We start from the raw sequence: 25,408 nt of genomic DNA on the forward strand, positions 1-25,408 counted from the left end.
CCAGCAATTTATAATCACCACCATCAAGCAAAGACAATTTAAATCGCTAGGCCATGTAAAAAGGAAGGAGCAAAACTCCATTACAAGTGGAAACCAGCAGAAGGGAAAAGAAGCAAAGGAAGACTTGGTGAAACATGGAGGAGAAACAAAGACACTGAAATGAAGAAAATTGGAAAACCTGTAAAGAATTGGAGAAAGTTGCAAATGACATACCAAAATAGAGGAGACTGGCTTCAGCCTAATGTGCCAACTGGCACGAAGAGGTTGGGTAGGTAGGTATACATGTTTTATTCACGGCAAACAATTTCATGATGTAAAAATATTTTGATGTTTAGATAATTTAATTATCTCAAATCATTGCTCAGGACATGCGGAAAGACAATTCGATATCAGTATTTCTTTTAAAAGCATTTTATATCAAGTACCCAAAATATATATTTATGCATTCCACGACAAAAAAAGAGCAGCAGCAACAACAACAACAACAAAAAACAATCAAGCAAAAACAACACACACACGAAAAAGTATTTTGGTAAAGTTGGAAAACATATTGTTCTGAGTATTGTTTTTCCTTTTGACATAACAGAGCCCTCATCTCTCTATTGTACGTCAGAACTCTTTAACGTATCATACCAGTCATATACAATGCAATATACATTTATAAATAGCATTGCTGTTTACAACGCATATTTCAGATTTTGGTTAATATTAAAACATCCTTTATTGTTATCTGACCTTTAAAGGTCGAATTGTATAGGTCACCATTAAAACTATCAGTTATTTTAGCCAAGCGAAATAACATAACGGTAATAAATTGTTAACCTTTGTAATTCTATATTCTTTAAATAAACCATTCTATAAACAAATACAAGCTGTCGATTGATGATGTCACATAAATGTATAAATAATCCTATTCTGTAGGCAGGAGTTGCTCTGTAACAAACAATCAGAAGAATAATCTGAACCTCTCTAGAGTCCCCTGGCCATGTTCTTTATGAATCTTGTACTGGTTAGTTCCAAATAACGGAAAGTTTTAAACATATTAAAATAAGTTTTAAGCTTTCCTCACTATCGAGGTATTTCAATATGTTTAAAATATTCCGTGGCATAATTTATACCCGTATTCTAAAAAGGCACATTTAACAACAAATCATAACCAAAAAAGCGGCAAAACTATAGCCATAACAGCGTTATTCAAATATTCAGATCCTTTTTTTAGAAATTGGTTCAATGCAAAAGATATGCTTGAAAATATCTGATTATGATAAAGATAAATTTTAACTAACATTCTTTGAGATGAAAGAGATGAAAGAATTACATCTAGCCACTACATACAGTTTTGATAAACAGTATTAAAATAATGCATCATTATTATATTTATTATGATTCAATGGCTATTATGTTTAAAAGTTTTTGTTAAAAAGTGTAAAACAGCTGTAAATTGATTTGTAGTTTGCTGCACAGTAAAAAATGGAAAAGTTAGATAACAAAATGTATACATACTTTTCTTGCTTAATCATAGAGTGCACATAAAACCGAAAATTTACAAGTGAATATTAATTGAATCGACACTATTGTCCGATTACTAACGATAACTAGCAAAGTAAGTGTTGCATCTGAATATTTTGACAAGATATCTAGCTGCTGTGGGAGAAGATAGCAAGCTATCCGTTTGGCCATTTCTAAAGAAACCTCCACATCATTGCATTTGATCTCTTTTCAATGCAATGTGTGCCAATTTGATAAAGTAACTTTGTATATATTTATAAATGTTTTTGTTAAAGGGTTTGTTATTCGAAACAAAACGATCAGTCAATGACCATTAAACCACATCATTTGTATTGTCTGTTCCTTCCTCACAGTAGCAAAAAATTTGCTAATTGTTAATTCAAACTGTGTGCATATATTGTCGTTAGTAATCGATTCAATGGCTGAATCATTTGTGTAAATTCAAAGTTAAATTATAGTAAGCAAGAAGTCACCCCTTTTATACATTCATCAACATATCATTGTATATATCAGTAATATTGGTAAAACTCATTTTTATTCCTGTCATTTGTGATATTTTGAAATGTTCCATGTAAAATATTAACACGCTGGACATATATGTTACTGCACGTTTGTAACGTGGTTTTTCATTGGATAATCGTGACATATAAAGATATTTGACTGGTTATATGGTCATATATAGGCGGTTGTTAGTATATTTAACCCGAGCCGCTCAGTTTATGAAGGAATCTAATTTTGTCCTAAACAAAGAAGTTTGCTGTATTATAAAATCGTTATAAATAATCCTTACAGGTTATATGACCGTATATAAACGGTTGTTAGCAATAAAAATCTTTCAAAAATCTTTAGAAGTAATAATAAATACTCCACTATTATTAAAATGTCAAAATCCAATTCGAGTTATCATAAAGTCAAAGTCTCATTCTAAATGTCTAATTCTAGTCTATTTTAACTATTTTTTTATCTTCGTCAGATGGCACAATAGTATACGTTAATTTCATTTTGTGAAATAATGTGATTCACTATCAAAGCCTTCCTGTGCTCCTGGAAATTCCGAATATGATATATTTTATTTCCGATATGATTGTACATGTATATTGTATGTACATCAACTGACAAAAGTGCAAGTACAATTTGGCAGTAAAGTAAATAAAGGATAAAACACCAGGTCCCGTGTTCGCCAAGAAAAGATAAATATCCTGATTTTATTATTTTATTTTCATTGTTTTATAAAACTTAAACTGATTGTATTTTGCTAGAATTAAATGGTACCTTAAAATGTAAAACAAGGCTAATTTGCAGAGACATAACCCTATTTTGGAATAAAATCGAGAAATAACAAAACAAATATAAAAATAATCTGATCAAAATAAGGATCGATCAATATTTGGATGAACTGTGAAATGCCCCTATCTTGTTAAATTACAGTATATATATTCTACAATTTCATAAACATGCCATTTCAAGCCTAATTTCATCAAGTTATTATTAATATTAAATTTATGAGGAAAGACAATTCTTGACTCAGTGAATACTAGGTCAGGACACGACCTCTGTGTCAGAATTCCTTACAGAAACACTTACTGTCAGATAAATCGTAATCAAGCATTTGAAATACGACATGGGCGAATATGACACGGACGACACCACACGAAGGGTGCCACAAAAGGAGAATCGGCTATACTCAGACCCCATTTTCTATTACTCAATAAAAACCATACAATAATAAACCACGTTACATTTGTACACCATGGATACCTTAAATGACTATAAGAACTAAAATAAGTATCACAATCAAGATGTGTTCATTTTTGAACAGGATATAAACACGAGGCTCTTGATAGCTACAAAGGTATACAATAAAACGTTTAATCCCACTCATATCCTATCGCAGCAACTATACGACGGACTGGAGTACCTTAGGAGACAGTCGGGTAATACATGTAGATATAAGATTGGTTACACCCTAATTATCTAAATACACTTAATGTATATATGTTTATATAATACTGTTTAACTGATAAGTCTTACCGATTTTGAACGCACAGACAACAGTTTGAATAATTAATATTTCTATGACAGAAGCAAAGAGAGATGCAGTCTATATAATTATATGCACAGTTTTCCACTATTAACCGATCTATTTCTTTTCTGTTAATAAGCTATACACAGCATGTTATCATAGACATCCTGGACACCATGCACACATTCTCACAAGTCTATGGAGCTGATCAGACTGCGCGGAGGCGCAGGCTGGTCTGGATCCATGCTGGTCGCAAAGCCATTATGTTGGTTTTGTCGTGACACGGCTCATATTTCTATGACAGAAGCAAAGAGAGATGCAGTCTATATAATTATATGCACAGTTTCCACTATTAACCGATCTATTTCTTTTCTGTTAATAAGCTATACACAGCATGTTATCATAGACATCCTGGACACCATGCACACATTCTCACAAGTCTATGTGGCAGAACTCATTGGAGCCGTGTCACGACAAAACCAACATAATGGGTTTGCGACCAGCATGGATCAAGACCAGCCTGCGCATCCGCGCAGTCTGATCAGGATCCATGCTGTTCGCTTACAGATCCTATAACAAGTAAAGAAACTGATAGCGAAAAGCATGGATCCTGATTAGACTGCGCGGATGCGCAGGCTGGTCTGGATCCATGCTGGTCGCAAACGCACTATGTTGGTTTTGTCGTGACATGGCTCAATTTTGTTACAAATATAGACAATTTGGTTTCATTTATAGACATCAAAAATTGCAAAGATAAAGCTATGAATTGCAAAATAAACCATAAAATAAGAGCCAAAGACAATAATTTGATCCCAGTAATACTTTATTTGAAAAAGTAAACTTACCTTTCAAAGGCGACGGTGTTGTTCGTTGACCAAGACAAAACGAGATAAAATCAGGGCAACAATCCCCTCTTGTTCTATTACAAAACTCGTCACAATAGCACAACGTGTCAAGAATAGGAACCGAACACGTGTCAATACGCCCTGGACAACATCCCCCGGGACGTGTTGCACAATAAGGGCCGGTTATATCCGGTCCCCATTCTATATATCTTTTTGACCTATGTAAACGTTTAATTTCAGCACCCGTGCATATCCAAATTGTATTAATATAGATTGCAATAAGCAGGAAAACTCCAATTTTAGTTAAATATTGTTCCATTTTCAATAGCGAAACAGCTTGCAATATACATTAAACTAATTAAAAAGCAAATAATTATGCATTATTACATAGTATCACGTTTCATATCATCTAGACTAAAAACTCATTCTATTGTTATTTCTAAACTGGTTCTGTTTTTTATCCAAATTATCATTTTCGTTCGTTCTTTTATACACTTTGCATTCTCGAACAAATAATTGATTATTAAGCCATATATCCACCTTAAGATAACGAGTTGTTTATACTATCCCACACGGAAATTATACGGAAATGTAAAGTTTGTACAGGAGCAAATCTACGTCAGTGGAATGTAAATGTTTATATTTTATTTAACTGTCTGCTTTGATAAGTCATAAAATTTCAATGAGGTTTAAAGTGCATACTGTCGTGTCACAGCCATTTGAGGATGCCATAAATAGCAAAAGTTGTATTTTACATTCATATTAACTTTATCATTTCATCTAAAGCTAAATGTGTACAATTCTAACAGAATTGATCAACTAAAGTGCACAATGGTATTATTTTTAAACTGTCATGTAACTTTGCCAGTTATGGTAATTTATAAATCGGAAAATCTAATGAAATCTTTCTATAGCTATTTTAAATGATACTGAATTTGACATTTTTAGAGAAAATATTTTGTGTTTGTAAATTAAGCTTTAACACAATCTGAAGATAGGTGAAGATGGAAACTTAAATGTAAGCTAATGCACGGCATAATACAGCATAAGATTGATTGAGCCTGTTCATGAACGCCAGCGAGTAACATTCAGCCCCCTCTTCCTCCCCAAGCACCGGCCTTAGCAAACTCGGCATTTAACAAGAGTTGTCAGTTGCTCGACTATTTTCAGTGTTTGACAGTTCAACAAGTGCCTGGATAATGTAGAATAAGGGCCATAATTCTGTTCAAAATAAATGTAAGAGTTTTGGGGCTTTAAGAGTGAACTCCTGTTATGCTCTTAAATAAGTGTGTCAAGTTTGAACCCATTCCCTTCAGTAGTTTTGTAGATACCGACTAGCACGCGTTACGGCGACGCTGACAACGACACTGACGACTGTATGAGTACAATAGCTCTCTATTCTTCTAATAGTCAAGTTAAAAATAAAAATTGTGTTAAATGAAGGAACATCTGCAGGCAACGGTGATCAATATTCGAAAAGTATGGTAAATTGTCGGTTTGATACAAAAGCACCACATGCGATGTCAATGCTTGGCTGCAACAATTGAACTTAAGAATATTATAGTGATAGGGTGAATGTTCAAGATATTTGTATTATTTTTCACATTGAAAAGTGGCACAAAACTAGAAGTACTGATGAAATAGATGTGACCTTTGTCCCAATTATGGAATATGCTAAGAATTAATACATCTTCGTTAGTTTTCATTATTTTATAAATAACAAATTTTAAAAATCTATGTTAAAAAGGGGCACAATTCCTTAACATAATGCTTTCAGGATAAAGGAAGTTGTCTGACCACTGCGTCTTGTCATAATAATAAAATATTCCAAGTTTCATATTGAAATCTTTGGAAGTATTAAAATCATTCTTTGGAAGTATTAAAATCATTCTACTTGAATAAAATTGTAGGTTAAAAGGGGCATAACTCCAAAAAATAAATTGCAGAGTATTTCCCAAATTTTTGTCAAGTATATTAAGTGTAATGTTGGTACCTTTAAAGTCTTAGAGTATTGGGCTACATTATAGGTTTCGCTTGACTCCAATGTCTAAAATAAGGGCGAAAACGACAAAGATGGGGACTTAGCTGTCATGAAAGCTCGACTTTTTCTTCAAAAAATTATATCAACAATGCGAAATTTCCTTAACAGTCATTCATATGTACATGTATATGAAAATGGTTTTATCTATTTTAACTGAGACTTAAACTGATGTATATGAAATTATGAAAATTTGTCTTATCAAAGATTGTTAGATAAACATGTACATGCACATTAAGAAAGATACCCACTTCAAAAGGAAATTAAACAGCTGCATCTCCCACTCCTTTTTGTAAATTGTTTACGATTTCTTGCTATTAGAATCTATTTTATGAGAAACATCACGTACAACTTCAACGGACATTTTGACAATTAACACATACATGTATATAATAGAGAAACCAGAATAAATTTGCGCCAGCATGAATTAGATCTTTGCAAACGTTTTTGAAATGTTTTGACTTACTCTTTTTTAAATTAAATAAGAAAAAAAGGAAATAATATCATTTTCTTGAAAATTGCAAACGAAATTAGATAATATACTTCATCATGAAACCTTACTACTTTCATATATTCTCAAGGACAGCGGTTGAGTACGGTGGCATAAAAGTGACAAATAAAATATGTATGAAAAACACAAATAAAATAGGTATGCAAAACTAAATAAAAAATATGTATGCAAAACTAAAAAAAAATATGTAGTCAAAACTAAAATAAAATATGTATGCAAAACATAAAAAAACAAAAAACGAAAAACAAAAAAATAAGTATCAAAAACTAAAAAAAAAATTGCAAATGTCACTTTTATGCCACCGGAGTTGAGATATTTAAGTATTTCATTTTAATTTTATTTAAATCATAATAGAAAATTTTGTTACTAAAACGCTGGGAATGCCTTCAACTTTTATTTTGATATTCGCAGTTCTGGAGATGCACATATCGGATGGTAGAGACTTATCATACGTTTATTCACACTTTATATCAAATTAAACCGAACACGATGAACTTATATTAGAAATTTACTACCAAGATATGTTATTTAAACTGTCATCAAAAGAATAGAATTAAATCTAGGCACATTTCAATTCAAATTATAAAGGGGACATCGCTCATTTATTGGTAAAATTTTACATCTCGTATATCAATTGAAAAAAGAGTGGTAAATCTATTTTGACTTTTATATAAAAGATGGTTCATGCATTTTTCCACTTGCATTAAAATCTGCAGAAGCACGGGCACACATTTTAAGCTGGAGTCCCTTTAAGTGTGGCAGATTTAGACAATGCAGAGTGTTTCAGATATGAAAATATTTGCAAAATATCATTTAAATTGGATTTGTTTACTGATTAAATTGTATAAAGATGGTTATCTTTTTGCTACATTAAGCTGAATAGTAAAATTTTGTATCATAATATGTGTTAGATTTTGCTTTTAAAAGTGCTAAATACTCAATAGAACGTTGATGTAGATCATTGGCCGCCATGTTTCTGTTTTTCAGTCACTACATGAATATAACAAGTACATGTACATTTCATTTTATATAACTTTATATAACTTAATATAACTTTATAGAATTGTCTGAAAATTAAAACAGAATTGTGTAAAACCTACGTCAAATAAAGGTGCTAAGTAGAGGATGTCACGACTCGACAATTAAAATTGACGTTAGTGGTTATTTCACGATCCTCAAAAAACGTGTAAGAGAATATTAAATTTATTAAGTTCATATGAAATTGTTGAGACGGTTCTATAGGATCTGGAAGCATGTAATAAAAGATAAACAAGTTATTGTAACACTGCAGCTAAAAGTAATTTCCCAGTGTTTAAAGCAGCACAACTCCAGATTTATATTAATTATCATGAAAATTTTAGAAATGCATTTAATGTTAAATTATTGTGAAGTGAACAAAAAAATTATTAACATATTTTAATCGGCACTTACAATCCAAGAAAATTACCAAAAAGTCATCAACATATGCAAAAACAGCCCTTACTGCGTTAGTAACGCAGTAGAAATATTGTAATAAAATACTGCAAAATAAGTCTTATACGGCACATAACATGTAAAATATAACTTGGATCTCGAATACTTTTACCTTTCTTAAAATTTTAGTACATTTTTCTCTATATTAATTTTCTTGAATATTTTGGCTCATCTGGAGGCGTGCAGCTTTAAGACTTATTCAACAATTTACATAATTGCATAAATAAAGCTTTATATAAGCATCTTATAATAAGGCTAAGCTATTTAACACCAAGTTATAATAAGGCTAAGCTATTTAACACCAAGTGTCAATAAAGTTGTCATCACGTCTTTTTGTTTCTTTTTAACCATATGAAAAAGACTAAAACCACTAAGACCGTTTACTTCAGAGCGAGAAGAAAATCAGAATCTTGCAGAATTTAGAATCACCCTGGAAAACATACTTGTATTACCCCTATTTGTATATAAAACAGCTTTCAAAATTCATGCAGCTTTTGTTTGAATTTGTGTTGGATGAGATAACAAGAGCTGTCGGTAGGACAGCAACGCTCGACTATTCTTAGTGCTTGATAGTAAAAAAAATGCTTGATACAGTTACCTCCTCCTGTTTACAGGTTGGGGTCATGATGGTGAACAAGTGTGCAAAGTTTCAAAGCCATATGTCAATGGACTTTGAAAATATTTGAACTATTACAAAAACTTTAACGTAAATTCTAAGTCGAAAAAGGGGCATAATTCTGTCAAAATGCTTGATAGAGTTACCTCCTCCTGTTTACAGGTTGGGGTCATGATGTTGAACAAGTGTGCAAAGTTTCAAAGCCATATGTCGATGGACTTTGAAAATATTTGAACTATTACAAAAACTTTAACGTAAATTCTAAGTTTGAAAAAGGGGCATAATTCTGTCAAAATGCTTGATAGAGTTACCTCTCCTGTCGACAGGTTGGGGTCATGATGGTGAACAAGTGTGCAAAGTTTCAAAGCCATATGTCAATGGACTTTGAAAATATTTGAACTATTACAAAAACTTTAACGTAAATTCTAAGTCGAAAAAGGGGCATAATTCTGTCAAAATGCTTGATAGAGTTACCTCCTCCTGTCTACAGGTTGGGGTCATGATGGTGAACAAGTGTGCAAAGTTTCAAAGCCATATGTCGATGGACTTTGAAAATATTTGAACTATTACAAAAACTTTAACATAAGTGGTTACGCCGACGCGGACGCCGACGCTCGGGTGACTGCAATAGCTCTACTTATTCTTATCGAATAGTCGAGCTAATAAAACGGAATCCATGCAATGAATCAGAGCAACTGATCCCAACAACACTCCTGAAATCTTCAAGCCTCTATGATGACGCTCATTCCTCTGCTTTGGTCTTTGTTCTCAGGCCACTCACTCACCTATCCCTGAATATCGCGGTAGGGTTGGTTGAACTGAGGTTCAACATCCTTGTTGATTTGCATTTGTGATCATACCTGGCTTTCCGACGGTGGCTTGTTAAAGTGCCCATATTCATTTTTTGTCTCGCCAATTTGGGATGAAATAAAACTATCCCAAACAAAGGGCATTTATTTAATTTTAAATTTTTAATTTCCTTTTGGAGTATCACTTGATCGAATTTTTATGGGTCAAAGTTTCCCATTTTTCAAGGTACCTTCTAATATCTTTACCTATATTACACTTTTTGGGGGGGCTAATCTGGGCCTCGGGACTTGGTATATGATCATTAACAAAAACCATAATCTTTTGGGGGCCCAGTTGTTTTTAAAACCCTTTGAAAACACAATATACTTATACTATACGGACAAAATATGACTGTTTTTCTTGTTGCTTTCATCGCTTTGACAACTCAATAATAACTACAATTTAAGATCATGCAAATGTAAAGCTTACACAATTATTACCCGACTCTGTGCCAAGTAACGAAGACAAAAATTGAAAATGGCACTTATAAGCTTCCGTAAATATATAAATCATATACATGTATCGGAATCATGATAATATAACATATCTTAATCATTACATAAGCATGATAATATAACATATCTTAATCATTACAAATAAATTATTGTTTCAGCATATGCATGCCTCGAATAATGCTGAATCAAACAATTTCTAATGACAACAAGAAATTTGACATTTAATAGTACACAAAGTATGGTAACACTTGAATCATCGCGTGGGTTTTAAATGGACTCGAGTTGTTGAATTAGTTTGACATTTTAAGTTACACAGCAATCATAAAACAGGATATAAAAAAGAGGAAGTTATGTTGGTATTATGTCATGTGGTTTTTCGCATTAACTATTACAGTAAACTGGAAAACCTCAAGGAATTCTTCTGGCAATGTTCAGCCGCTGAAGAAAACAGTCGCACACTTATTTTAAAGAGTACAGAGTAAAGATTGTCTAACTTACTGTATGCTATGCGTTAGAAAACGCAAAGAAGAAAAACCAATAAAAAACAACAACAACAACAACAAAAAACAACAACACAACTAACCATATATTAGTATATTTATCTGTAAATCAAAACAATTACTGATGAAATAACTTCTTACTAGTTACGCTAGCATCAGTTTCAAGTAATAACATACAATATTTTTTAAAAAGAACTGCTTGTATATAGGCTTTCAGGCTTTAAGGATCCCCGTTGACCTTAAATTCCGTGTAAATGTCAGCAAGTGGCGGCTACCTACCAAATATGTCAAATATCTTACAATGTATGAATGCTTCAAATTCGATATCGGCAAGATAAATGACTTCGCTGAATGATTTAAGTTCATGCAAGTTGCACATTTGTACTACACATCTAACATATCCAAATTACAGTATATACATGTGTTTTATTTGCTAACTTTGATTTAATTGGTCAAATTTCATAGATTCATTAGACTATGAACACTGTAAGTTCACCTTAAAAATTAGTCAAGAGAAAGTAACACAGGTTTCTAAAGTTTTATTACGAGTTATATCTGGTGTTCACTTGCATCGGCATGATAACTCATCAATAGTAAATTGAAAGATTATTGTTTCTTTTAAAGTCAACGTCGAGAACCGGGTGATACGATAGCTCAGTTGGTTAGACCACTGACTGTCACTCCTGAGGTTCCGGGTCCGATCCTGGGTAAAACCCTTGGGATTTTTCAGAAACACTTTCAGTGTTTCCCACCTAACTAGAGGTGTACTGGTAAGAAATCCAGGTAATCCTCGCATGTATCAGTGCTATACACTGGGCATGTAAAAGAACCAAGGAATCTATTCAATAAGAGCTTGGGACTGGTTCCCGGATTCCCTTGTATTTCATAGCTGTCTCTAGAGTCTGCTTAGGTAAGGACCCTACTGGAAATAAGTGCTTGCACTTTCGTAGGTTATCCTTGACCGCAAAGAAAATCATCATAGTACAGCACCAGCATAGAAGACCAGTTTAATTGTCCTCTTATTTTGTTACATGCATAGAGGAAATTGAATGAGTGTAAGTTCAATACTGAATTTATTCCACGAGTTGAATAAAATTATATTATGTGAGTCTCTGGCGAGCATATTACTTAATTCAACGAGTGCAATAATTTCAGTAATGAACTTACACGGATTTAATATTCTGTTTATTACATACCCAAAATAAAGACGTTTAAAGTGAAATAAGAGTCATTTTTCATTGTAGCGCCTATAGCTATAGTATAACACTAACATTTAGCGCGTCTTTACACTGTTTGTATAACGCTAATGACGTCACGTCAAAATATATGCACGGCCGTGCAATACCATATTTACAGTCGCAAAATCGGCACGGGTGTGTGATAAATCAGTATCCTCAAATCCCGCTGAACGATCACCTGTCTAGTGTCAGTTAATTGAAAGCATCAAGTGTAACGTTTATAACAAAATGTAAAACTTTCTTTTCTGTATGTACATGACATAATAAATACATACATGATCTGTGAGATTCCTATAATGTATTCTATGACTTAAAGGTAAGAATTTTATGCAGAAGGGCCATGATGGCCCTGAAATCGCTCTCTGAATATAAAAACTTTCCATGACAAGGAACAAGTATTGTAAACTATAAACAAAAGCAGATATAAAATCTTAATCTTAAACTGATATCACAAATTTCATATTTTTATCTGAAATGGTGCATGTGTAAAAACTTAACTGATTGCTATTGCGAAGATAAGTACATACAATGTATGCCCCCTGTCACTTGATATGCAATTATCCAATAAACCATTTAGGTGTCACCTTCCCTGGCCAGCCTGGTCATATGGTCTAGTGCACTAGAAGCGCACACGGTGTGCACTTCTAGTTCATCTCTAGTGCACTAAAAGTGCACAAGGGTGTGAAGTTTAGTGTGAACTCAACTGTAATAGGAAAATCAATGACCCACTGGGGCATGGCCAATTTTTACCCCAGGGCTTTTATTTGAACAAACTTGGTAAACACCCACTAGAAGATGTTTAATGCTAAATATCTAAGCTCTAGCTCTTTTGGATTTTTGAAAAAGATTTTTTTTTCAGTTTTCATTATGTACATTAAAGGAAAATCAATATAATCCCCTTCGGCGGGGCCAAACTTGAAAGACACTCACTAGAAGATGTTTCATGCCAAATATCTAAGTTCCAGCTGTTTAGGTTTTTCAAAAGAAGATTTTTTAAGTTTTTTCTTTCGGTTGCAATGGCAACCAGAGTTCTGCATGGATCAGTTTTCAAAGGTGGCCACCAAAAGAACATTCCTGTGAAGTTTGGATGAAATTAGCTTAGCGGGTATTAGGAGATGTCGTTCAAAGTAAAAGTTAATGGACACCGGACAAAAAGCGATCACAAAAGCTCATCTTGTCACTTTGAGACGGGGAACTAAAAAGAGGAAATCAACACAAACAAAAAATCAGCATAGGTCAGCATTTAATGATTTCAAACTGACAAAAGTGAGTCATCACTTGTAAACAAGCTGTATTCAAAAACAATCTCTTCTGAATAAATAATACAACTGTTGACATTTCTCCAGTATCACTGATTCGAAATTACATTTAATACGTGAAAATTTATTTGAATAAATTTGAATTAAACAAAGTACTATAATAAAGTAAAATATCCCATATTTAAATAATTCATTCTGAAATTATTTTCAAAATAAAAAATCCTGAATTAGTGTTAATGTAGTTCAGTGTAAGCATGCACATGTACTTAATATATATCCTATGTACACATGAATTATTTCAATTTATGCAAATAATGACTTCTTGCAAATATCACAATAATTAACAATATGGTGTTGAAGTTAATAGTTTTTACTATGGATCACGGCAGTAAGTCACATTAAAATTTACCAGAGCACAGTCCAGCCACTGCATTGTTCCTGGGCAGGCTGTCAATCAGTTTAACAGAACCAGTTGCATTCCCTTTCGCTAGCACCTGATAACTTCTGTAAATGAGCACAGTTCAGGTGTACAGTGTGAATGACCCGAAAAAGGATTTCACAATCAATCTCAACGAAAGGGACCTGCACTGTCCGGGAATCGAACCCGAGTTGACCGATTCACAGTCCATCACTCTCCCTGTGACGGCTTTAATAACAGAATCTTCATTCTAGAAGGGAGCAAGTATAATAAACATTCCAATAACACTCAAAAAGACACTAAGATAAAACAAGTCAATTTTACATACATTTTTCTTCTTTCTATTACTCTGGAGGGATCTTCCCTTTTCCACAATTTTAATATGTTTATGTTTTTCTCAGTTTCCTCAAAACTGGTAATGTGACTACACCAGTTCTTTACAACAGTGAGAAAACACAAACCTAAAACAGTTTCAGTGAAAATTGAGCAAGAACAAACTGTTATGGGTGAAGCAGAGTTGTTTCATAAAATTCAATAAAGCAAAAGAACTGTAAATATTATATGATGTTTCAAAAAACTGTTAACAAAAATTTGCAACTTAATACAAACAGGATGCTTATGAAGATTTGAAACACTTAAAATCTACATTACTTTCAACTGCTATAACTTTATCATTCAATCATTGCACTAAATCTGAGACAGTCAGAAAGAAGAAAAATATAGCCCTAGTCAAATGGTTATAGGCCCATTTTGCCTCAGAAATGCTTTAATTTCATTTCTCAAAAGCTTTAAATATTGGAGTACTTTTATAGTATCCAAAACGTTTCTCATTGGCCAACAACCTGAACATTGTTTTCATGTTGCGTTTTTGCACTTATTATGAATGACTATTTTGTATGGAAGTCAAAGTACTGTTTTGTTTAAATTTTGCTACTTTAATGAAAAATTATTTCACATTTATTGCTTTCATCAGGTAAAAAACATCAAACATTCTCTAAACCATTATTTAAACATTATAAAATTCATATAAGCCCTTTTTAAAGAAGTGAAAATTTATTTGTTTCTGAGGCAAAATGTACCTTTAAGGCTAGTTTAAGCACCTTCATGTAATTTGTTTATCTCTTGAGAGATGTGATAAAAAGAGCCGCACCTTAACAAAACCAACTTAGTGCGTTTGCGACCAGCATGGATCCAGACCAGCCTATGCATCCACCCTGTCTGATCAGGATCCATTGCTTACAAACCCTATTACAAGTAGAGAAACTGATAGCAAACAGCATGGATCCTGACCAGACTGCGCGGATGCACAGCTGGTCTGGATTCATGCTGGTCGCAAACGCACCTTGTTGATTTTGTCATGGCCCGGCTCATTATTAATATCTTGGGGAAAATGACAACATTGATTGTCATATTCAATTTTATATACATCTTTATTCATGCATTTCTCTACAATTTATTTTTCTTTCTTCACAACCTTCATCATTCTAATTACATGTACATGTTTATATTGTCAAAATATATTTGAATGCCTACTACATAATTAATATTGAAATAGATAAAGTTAAATTATCTAAAACTTGTATTCCGGAAACATTCTATATCATACAAAATATATATCTTGATAAAATTGACAGAGTTTGCATTGTGAGATCTTGTGTAGGTTTGTTTCTTCTATTTTCACACAGATGTTAACACATGTTTTGCTATAACCTGGCGATCTACCCAATTAACCAGCTTTTCTGGATACAATTTACCAGCTTTCCTGGATAACTAACCAGTAATTACCATTTTTTCCGCAAGTGACTGACTACTATACTAAGCCACATTATTTCAGCTATGACTAACAAATAACAATTAAACTCAATGGCAGATCAATCGTCACAAAGAAATTTCGCCTAGATTGAGGACTGAACCAGCATCCCCTGCATTACATAACAGATGCTCTCCTTATTTAGCCATGCAGGTGGACTTCCATATTGTCATTGTAAAACATGATGCACTATACATGTAATAATAGGACATTATAATTTATTACATTATACAGAGAGGAATATTGACCAATACAAACTCTACTTTGATGTGTAATAATAATTTAACAATTGTTCTATAAACATAATAATTTAACAAAATTACCTTAAGCATAATCTAACAACATTATGTAACTGGTTTTAAGTTATAATGTTTTATTACCTTTCAATATTTTAAATATCCTGTAAAAATGGTACATGACTCACTGTTGCTTTATTAAGAATAATATAAGGTTTAAAGTTCCCTTTTGATGTCTCGTATCATCCTATTTAAACATGTTTCTCATTATCTGTCGATTAAAAAATAAAAATAATCATTTTGGTAACAATGAGTGACCAACACATTGTTGGTTTTTCACAATGTTTTGGTTTTTTTTTACTTAAAGATAATCCCTCCAGACATTTAACTAAACCATCAGTTTTTGTAACAATCATAAATTTTTTTTCATTGTTAAGAGCAAAGAAAAATATGGTTTTATCCTGCAATGATTTTGAGAATTGTTGCAGCTTTGTCCTGTAACTCTGGACTAGTGTCAGAGGTCAGTGATGTCATATCTGATTTTAGAATCTCCAATATCTCCTGGGATAATACAGGTAACTTCCCAAATCCTGAAATATAAATATGCACATACAATCAACCTTCACTTCACAAGTGAGTTGTTCAAGTGTTATTTTAATTGACACAATCTCTCACTAAACAGGTAGGTGGCAACTTAAATTGTTCTCACACTTGTTTAAGTGTGAATATTGTGGACTTACATTTCAGATCTCTGGTTTGGCCGTTTGGGGAAGAGCTGAGCTGGACCTAATTGGTCATTATTTCAAATTCAGTGACAAATAGGCATGGTAGAACCTCAAACCTTCTAATACCTAGCAAAACAGTTTCCTACAAATTTGTTGACAAGACTTCAAAAGATACATATTAGTATACCTATCCTGTTGACTATAGTGTTTATAAATACATTACTATGTTAATACTTATTGTCAACATTTCATGATTAGCATGTCATAAAAACATCCGGCTCAAGTCATATTTTGTAAAGAAAGTTGGTATTTGTCTTAACAGTGTTCCTAGAAAATTTTGTGTAAACAATATTACGCTTTTTTCATAAGGATGGAATTTTTTGCCGCAACAAACTTTCGCGCAATCATAGTGACTGGGAATTTCCAAATATTAAGTCCCTGGGGTAAAAAGCATATATGTTACTAATGTCACAATTAAGGTTTCTGTATGTGTTCTCTCCATTACCCACAAGACAAGACTAAGGCAGATGTACGATTTTGACAAAATCTTAAATTTCTACCTATAAATAATCTATATGTAAGATATAAGATACCATTATGACATAATTATCTAATACCAGAAAACAGAGAAATGAAAATGCATTTAGATGACTTATTTCTTTGCAAATATTATTATTTGCATTTAAAATCATAACATTGAGTAAAATAATATTGTGATTTATGATAGACCTTTCTATCTGAAAACAAATTCATTGTTTGAATTAAATAATTCTTTACCGTTCAAAATAAACAGGAAATGCTTTTCCCATTTAGGTATTACTTGCTAATGTACTTGTAACAAACAATATCAGCTTCCTTTTTAGCGAATAAAATTACCTTCATTCAAAGTATGCAAACTGTTAATACCGATAACATGTGTTACTCCAAATTCACTTATATTCATGGGCATGAAATTTTTTGGTTTTAACAAAACAGGCATTTTCGTGGGTTCTTAAATTGTGGATTTTCAATTTCTTGTAAAAAATAAAATAAATAACCTTATCTTACACTTAATCGCCGCGCATTTTACTTGCTGCATGTACATATTTTTATGTATCACACAGCGCTTGTCAATAAATTTAATCCTTGCCTCTGGGCATTCATTACACAAAAATCATGTTTGTAATATATAGAATAGAGACATGGCAAGAAGTATTTGTTGAGATAAAATTTTGTTGGATCTTAAATTCGTGGTTTAACCTTCCCACGAAAATTTGTGCCCCAGGGATAATAATGATTTTACAGTATATGATTTGCTTTATTTTTAAATAATGGATACTGTCAAACAGCAAGACCGTTTTGCTAAGGCAAATTGTACCTTGAAATGTGTATCATTTAAGCATAGGTAAAAGTTATCCATACTACATCATAGTTTATCATAATGACATAATGATAATCTAAGTGGTTGAAGCTACAAATGTTTGCCAATTTTTAGATGTAACTTTTTGCAGGTACAAACATTCGTGAAAATGTATCCACCGCGAAAAGCGCACCCTTAAAAAGCACAAACTATTTTCTAGGAATACAGTATATTGCAGTTAACTACAGAACCTAATCTAAATCTTCATAATTTTATCACATTTCTTGTTTGTTTGTTTTTGCTATACGGTCATTTGGCTAACTTTGGGTGTTATGAACTTAAAGCAACACCACGGGTCAAAAGCACCTCAACTGCTGGAGCTAGAGGCATAGACTCCAGTAATTCAAACCCATTTAGTCACCTCTTATGACCATGCAGGGTTAAACAGTGACTGCAATTCAGATGCCTAAGCCTATAAAGGAAACCCTTTGCTTAAAGGGGCATCACATTTCTTGAATTCTACAACATTGAGTGTCTCATTGTTTATAAGTGAAAACTCTCACCTTGTAATGTTGGCACAATGTCCTCAACAATGACTAGTGCCTCTGTTCTTATCACAGTGTACTTCAAGTTACCTTTAAAAAAAAGAACAAGAACTAATTATATACAGTCACCAGGAAGGAAGTTTATGTAGACTTTGGATTACAATTTTAACTGATAAGTATTTACGAACTTAAATGACACTACCCCAGTAGAAATGCAGTGGTCGTAACATAAGTTCCAACCTAATGCCAAAGCTAATTTTTTTATTGACTCTGATATCTTAAAGAAATCTTTCAAAAATTATTATTATACTACTATTGTTAACTTTGTTTTTCTTATCACTAGTCTTAAAGCTTTAAAGTCATTAAATAATTTTTCATTATGTGTTTTTTTTGTATTCATGATAATAATTATGTGATTTTGTTACTTATTTTGTACCTCAAAAATGCTATGCAGAATTAAAGAGTCCGCTTTTATAAAGACCACTCGTTTACATGGTGTATAGCATATAAAAAAATATATACATGTTTATCACATAGTGTAATAACACTTTGATGTCATGTAATTTGCATATACAAACATATCATTTAGGCGTGCTAATGTTAGTGTTACACTATAAATGGAAAATGATTCTTTTAAACCATAAACCATTCTAATTTCAGATATGTGATAAAGAATATAATATTCTTATAGATTCAATACTAAATTTATTGAACTTGTTGAATAAAACAATATTATGCTCGCCAGAGGCTAGAATCATGATTTTATTCAACTTGTTCAATAAATTTAATATTCAATCTATACTCATTCAATATTATACATATATAATTATATATACATCTGACGAGATTAAATAGCTTATTAATTCTAATAAGGATTTGTCATTTCACAATGAAACCTAAAAGCAAGAACAAAATGTAGGTACCAATTATCTCCCTTTAAAATGACACAATTATCTCCCTTACCAAGACATGGCGATATAGATGTTATAATATTTTCTAGCAGTAATTTCACGGCATCCTGATTCTTCTCTAGTACTGATACATCTTTCAGGCAACATAATCTGTAAATCAAGACATCACATTGCATGTTGTTTATTACAATCTTTATCTATCATTGTAAATACAGCATAGATTATTTATAAAACATGGCTGACAAACACTTGTGTAAAACAGGGATCAATTTGTCAGTTGAACTAAGTGGGTAAGATATTTGAAATGTTATCAAATGTAGATTTGAATCCTACAAAAGATTATGAATAACTTGTACATATATAAGTAAACAATTACTGGAATAACAACAAGGCCTGTTCAATATGACAGCCTGTTTGACTATTCTCAGTACTTGACAGTAAGAATAGAGACATAACTCTGTAAAAAGGCAATTCAAAGAGTTAAGGGACCTGTGCCCATCATGTTAAGATAATCACAGAGAAGTTTGTACAGTTTCAACCCTTTCCCTTTAGTTGTTTTGGGCATACCAACTTGCATACAAAAACTTAACCAAAGAGTGATGCAGAAGCTAGGATAAGAATTCTCTGAAAAGTCAGGCTAAAAAGTAATTAGTAATCCACCTCTCTCTTAAACAGAACACTGAATCTTTGGTCAATTTCAGCCATTATATATGTTATGTCCTCAAATAATTGTTCTTGACTCACAAGTTGTTGTGGGTTGCAACACACAAAAGAAAACCCCAAACATTAAACTTGATAGCTCACCTGATCACATACTAATCTCAATATCATTATATAGATAGTGGATTCTATGCCTATATTTATGCTTTAGTCACAACCACAGTTGCTCCTATGACGTCACAATTTGGATGTTAGCAGAATTTTCAAAAACTCAAAGAACATTAAACTTAAGTAAATATCTTAAAGGTAAAGTGATGAATATTTCTCTGTACAAACCTATTGAGATATTTATGCATGGATTTGAGTATAGCCTCCTGTATTCTCCAGGTGTTACTCTGAAGTGATTTACACATCATACAACCATATCTCTCCATGTATTCATCTATAAAATATCAGTATTATAATCATTAACTAAAGTCAACATGACTGTTTGTCACCATGTGATACATCTAATGCAATAAAAAGGATTAAAACTACATTCAAAATAAGGAATAGGCTGTTTGTTTGTTTTTTTTAAATCAATGCCATGCATATTTTTGTTTGTTTGTTTGTTTCATTTTACGCCTTTTCCCAACAGTATTTCAGTCATATAGGCAGGTAGTTTCCTAACCATCGTTCCTGGAGAGTTACACCAGTACTAGACTTAGTAGACTACCTTCCTCCGCACTAAACTACCAACGCATCTCCCGGGGATCGAACGCCGTCAGAGAGGTAACTGGATTAGAAGTCATCGACTCTAACCCCTCGACCACTGAGGCGGTTTGAAGTAAACTAAACAGCATAATTCCATGAATCATTGATAAACCTAGAAATAACTAGAAATGTCCATTGGACATGAACCCCCCCCACCATTTATTTGTTTTATCAGTCTTTAAAGTACAATTTCTTGATGCATAACAAATATGACTTGGAGGAATAAACATCCAAGTTTCAACTCATATGTAGCACACAAAACTCAAATGTTAAGAATTTTATACACACAAAAAATTATTCTGTTTTGATGCAATGAAGCCTATTCAATCTATTACCCGTTTTATATAAAAAATATTTCTGAAAATGTAAAGATCGGAAAGTGCCTTTTATAAATGAAAGATTTAAATACTTATCAATGTATTTCAAAGGAAATGATGTAACTTAGGGAATGAGCTCATACCTTGCGTACTCTGTATTTCAGGCCAGGCCTGACCTAACACTGTAAAATAACAGACCAGCTGTTTTTGTTTGACTTCAGAACTTAATTCTTCTTTTTCTCCATCTACTTCCATGCTTTCTTCCTGATGATTAAAAATAAACTTATAGTAAAATATATCAGCCTAGTGTTTAAATGGTCTGCAAATGAGTTTTAATAAATTTGTTTAAACTAATTATAGATAAAATGTTTATAACCTCATCATACTATTAAAGTGACATTATACCCATCCAAAGGTATATAGTGAGTATACAGGTGAAAGTCAAAAAAGTTTACATTTTACCACGATTCCTTTCAATTTTATAATTTTCTTTGCATAAATGATAAAAAACTCATGTGGCCCGATAAAATTTCTGTAAAAATCCATCAAATTTAGCTGTAACGTTAAATTCATGGCAGTCTTTATATATTTTAGGCAGATTAATATTTTATCCTAAACATTTTCCAATATCAACTGTTGGTCAATCACAATTATAAGAGTCAATCTTTTGAAATACATAGTCAATTCAGCTCAACTAAACAATGGGAAAAATAGCACAATGTCACTTTAACTGTAATTTTGAATTTAATTTGAATATTCAGTCAATCATTTGCTGTACATATAAGAGAAATATCACAAATCAATATAACCCAGCATTTCACACTACATTTGGATCAACCATAGTGAAAAGTTATCTGTATTAATAAACAACCAACCTCGTCATCAAATGCCATATTTAAACAAGAGCCCGGTTTGAGCAGGGTGATGCTCCCCGAATAGGTTTTGGACACAGGAAAGTACACCTCTTGTAGTTTCAGAGTTATGTCCGTGGAAAAAGTTCAAAGGGCAATAATTCCAAAATTAAGCAAGGCAGAGTAACAGTTCTTTGCACTGCACTTCTAATCAATGTGATCTATCAACCTACAAAGTTTCTTGATGACATCTCTTATGATTTCCGAGTTATGTCCTGGACAATTCAAAAAGTAAAAATAAACAAAGGGCAATAACTCCAGAATAAGGCAAGGTAGAGTTATGATTCTTGTGCACTGCACATCTACCCATTGAGATCTATCTACCTACAAAGTTTCATGTTGATATCTCTTATAGTTTGACAGTTATGTCCTGGACAAGATTTTTCTAAAAGGGGAGATTATTCAAAAATAAGGCTTAACAGAGTTATGGTTCTTTTGCACTCTACCTCTACTCAATGAGATCTATCTACCTACAATGTTTCATGTTGATATCTCTTATAGTTTTAGAGTTATGCCCCGGACAAGATTTTTCTATAAGGGGAGATAATTCAACAAGAACTGTCGGAGGACAGTAACGCTCGACTATTCTAAAATTTGTCACAAGGGTGTTTCATTGAGTATAAATATGCTTACCTATATGAATACATAAAATTGTACGAAAAGGTACAAACCCTTCAAGTTTCAATACAATCACAGAGAACAAGTGTGTGAAGTTTCAATCCATTCCCTTCAGTAGTTATGGAGATACCAGCTTACACACAAAAACTTAACCACAAATTTATGAATCGAAAAAGGGGAATAATTATGCGAAAAAGTAAATCAGAGTTATGGGACTTGTGCCAATCATCTTAAATAATCACAGAGACCAAGTGTGTGAAGTTTCAATCCATTCCCTTCAGTAGTTATGGAGATACCAGCTTACACGCAAAAACTTAACCAAGAATTTCTAAGATAAAAAAGGGGCATAATTATGCAAAAAAGCAAATCAGAGTTATGGGACTTGTGCCAATCATCTTAGATAATCACAGAGACCAAGTGTGTGAAGTTTCAATCCATTCCCTTCAGTAGTTATGGAGATACCAGCTTACATACAAAAACTTAACCAAGAATTTCTAAGTCAAAAAAGGGCTATTATTATGTAAAAAAGCAATCCATTCCCTTCAGTAGTTATGGAGATACCAGCTTACACGCAAAAACTTAACCAAGAATTTCGAAGTCAAACAAGGGGCATAATTATGTAAAAAAGCAAATAAGAGTTATGGGACTTGTGCCAATCATCTAAGATAATCATAGAGAACAAGTGTGTGAAGTTTCAATCCATTCCCTTCAGTAGTTATGGAGATACCAGCTTACATACAAAAACTTAACCAAGAATTTCTAAGTCGAAAAAGCGGCATAATTATGTAAAAAAGCAAATCAGAGTTATGGGACTTGTGCCAATCATCTTAGATAATCACAGAGAACAAGTGTGTGAAGTTTCAATCCATTCCCTTCAGTAGTTATGGAGACACCAGCTTACATACAAAAACTTAACCAAGAATTTCTAAGTTGAAAAAGGGGCATAATTATGTAAAAAAGCAAATCAGAGTTATGGGACTTGTGCCAATCATCTTAGATAATCAAAGAGAACAAGTGTGTGAAGTTTCAATCCATTCCCTTCAGTAGTTATGGAGATACCAGCTTACATACAAAAACTTAACCACAGGGACGCCGACGCCGACGCCGACAAATGGGTGACTGCATTAGCTCGATTATTCTACGAATAGTCGAGCTAAAAACCGGGCAAACTCTATGCCCCGGACAAGATTTTTCTATAAGGGGAGATAATTCAAAAACCGGGCAAAATAGAGTTATGGTTCTTTGACACTGCACTCCCCCTCGATGCCCTCTACCACTGTATGAAGTTTCAACAAATTATCTCCAAGGGTTTTCAAGTTATGTTCCGGACAAAGTTCAAAGTATTAAAATTAACAAAGGGCAATAACTCCAAAATTAAGATGAAAAGAGTTATTGTTCTTATGCACTGCACATCTACCCATTGAGATCTATTCACCTACAAAGTTTCATGTTGATATCTCTTATAGTTTTAGAGTTATGCCCCGGACAAGATTTTTCTATAAGGGGAGATAATTCAAAAACCTGGCAAAATAGAGTTATGGTTCTTTGACACTGCACTCCCCCTCGATGCCCTCTACCACTGTATGAAGTTTCAACAAATTATCTCCAAGGGTTTTCAAGTTATGTTCCGGACAAAGTTCAAAGTATTAAAATTAACAAAGGGCAATAACTCCAAAATTAAGATGAAAAGAGTTATTGTTCTTATGCACTGCACATCTACCCATTGAGATCTATTCACCTACAAAGTTTCATGTTGATATCTCTTATAGTTTTAGAGTTATGCCCCGGACAAGATTTTTCTATAAGGGGAGATAATTCAAAAACCGGGCAAAATAGAGTTATGGTTCTTTGACACTGCACTCCCCCTCGATGCCCTCTACCACTGTATGAAGTTTCAACAAATTATCTCCAAGGGTTTTCAAGTTATGCTCCGGACAAGACAACGGACGGACAGACGGACGTACCAAAATTTGATGTTTATGAGGCAAATGAGCTCATAAACACCACCTGGACCAACGTCCATAAGCAAAATAAGCTCATAAAAACAAAAAATAGCTCTTAATTTTAAATTTTATGAGTTTATGTTCTTTATTTAACTACGGAATGAAGCTCATAATAATCAAATGTTGGCTCGGACGGACGGACAGACGGACAAGGCGCCGACCATATGCTCCCCCGAAATTTTTCGGGGAGCATAAAAACAGTTCGAAAAGATAAAAAAACATAACCACATGATGAACAAATTTTAACATTTGTATTATTTTTGTTTTATTTACTTACAAATAGTTAAAATACTCCCCCTTTTATGTAATTCATCTATAAAGTTATAATCTAAGTGAAACAAAGTCACAAACTGAAAACTAGATTTATCAAATACACAAAGAAGAAAAGTTTTTCCACACAATGATATTATACATCATCAATTTGGCTAAACCATACATCTATATACATATATGTTTATTTAACTTGATTATAAATATTATTTTAAAGTACCTTTTCTAACACTGGGGACATGATACTGTATACATCAGAAAATCTGTCCACAGATAAAACCTCAAGTACTTCTCCAAAACAAGACAATGCCTCCAGTTTGTAGGTTATGCTTTCTTTTTTACTTTCTCGCAGTAATGCATCAATTATCTGAATGATAAAAAATGAACTATTACTTGACATGCCTTGTAAAAAAAACAACAAACAAGAGGGCCATGATGGCCCTGAGGTCGCTCACCTGTATATAGGCCCCTGGAGCGGAGCCAGTTTAAACCCCAGGGCTTTTATCTGAACAAACTTTGTAGACACTCACTAGAAGATGTTTCATGCTTAATATCTAAACTCTAGCTATTTAGGTT

At 32.9% G+C, this 25,408-nt stretch overlaps 1 protein-coding gene across 1 annotated transcript in view; it reads right to left on the reverse strand.

Annotated features, from left to right (window-relative positions):
* Positions 1-13,400: 13,400 nt before the first annotated feature.
* The window catches only part of LOC132712750 (proteasome adapter and scaffold protein ECM29-like), an 82,028-nt gene continuing 70,020 nt past the window's right edge, over positions 13,401-25,408 (reverse strand). Inside the window, exons 42-47 of the mRNA XM_060695178.1 lie at positions 25,053-25,199; positions 21,174-21,294; positions 20,297-20,402; positions 19,353-19,450; positions 18,408-18,479; positions 13,401-16,370 (exon numbers count right to left, since the gene is read on the reverse strand). Of these exons, the coding sequence (XP_060551161.1) occupies positions 16,237-16,370; positions 18,408-18,479; positions 19,353-19,450; positions 20,297-20,402; positions 21,174-21,294; positions 25,053-25,199 (678 nt within the window). The 3' untranslated portion in view covers positions 13,401-16,236. The remainder of the gene's footprint in view (positions 16,371-18,407; positions 18,480-19,352; positions 19,451-20,296; positions 20,403-21,173; positions 21,295-25,052; positions 25,200-25,408) is intronic.

Source organism: Ruditapes philippinarum, unplaced genomic scaffold, assembly GCF_026571515.1.
Source record: "Ruditapes philippinarum isolate M1 unplaced genomic scaffold, ASM2657151v2 ctg2553_1_1_1_1, whole genome shotgun sequence".
NCBI lineage: Eukaryota > Metazoa > Mollusca > Bivalvia > Venerida > Veneridae > Ruditapes > Ruditapes philippinarum.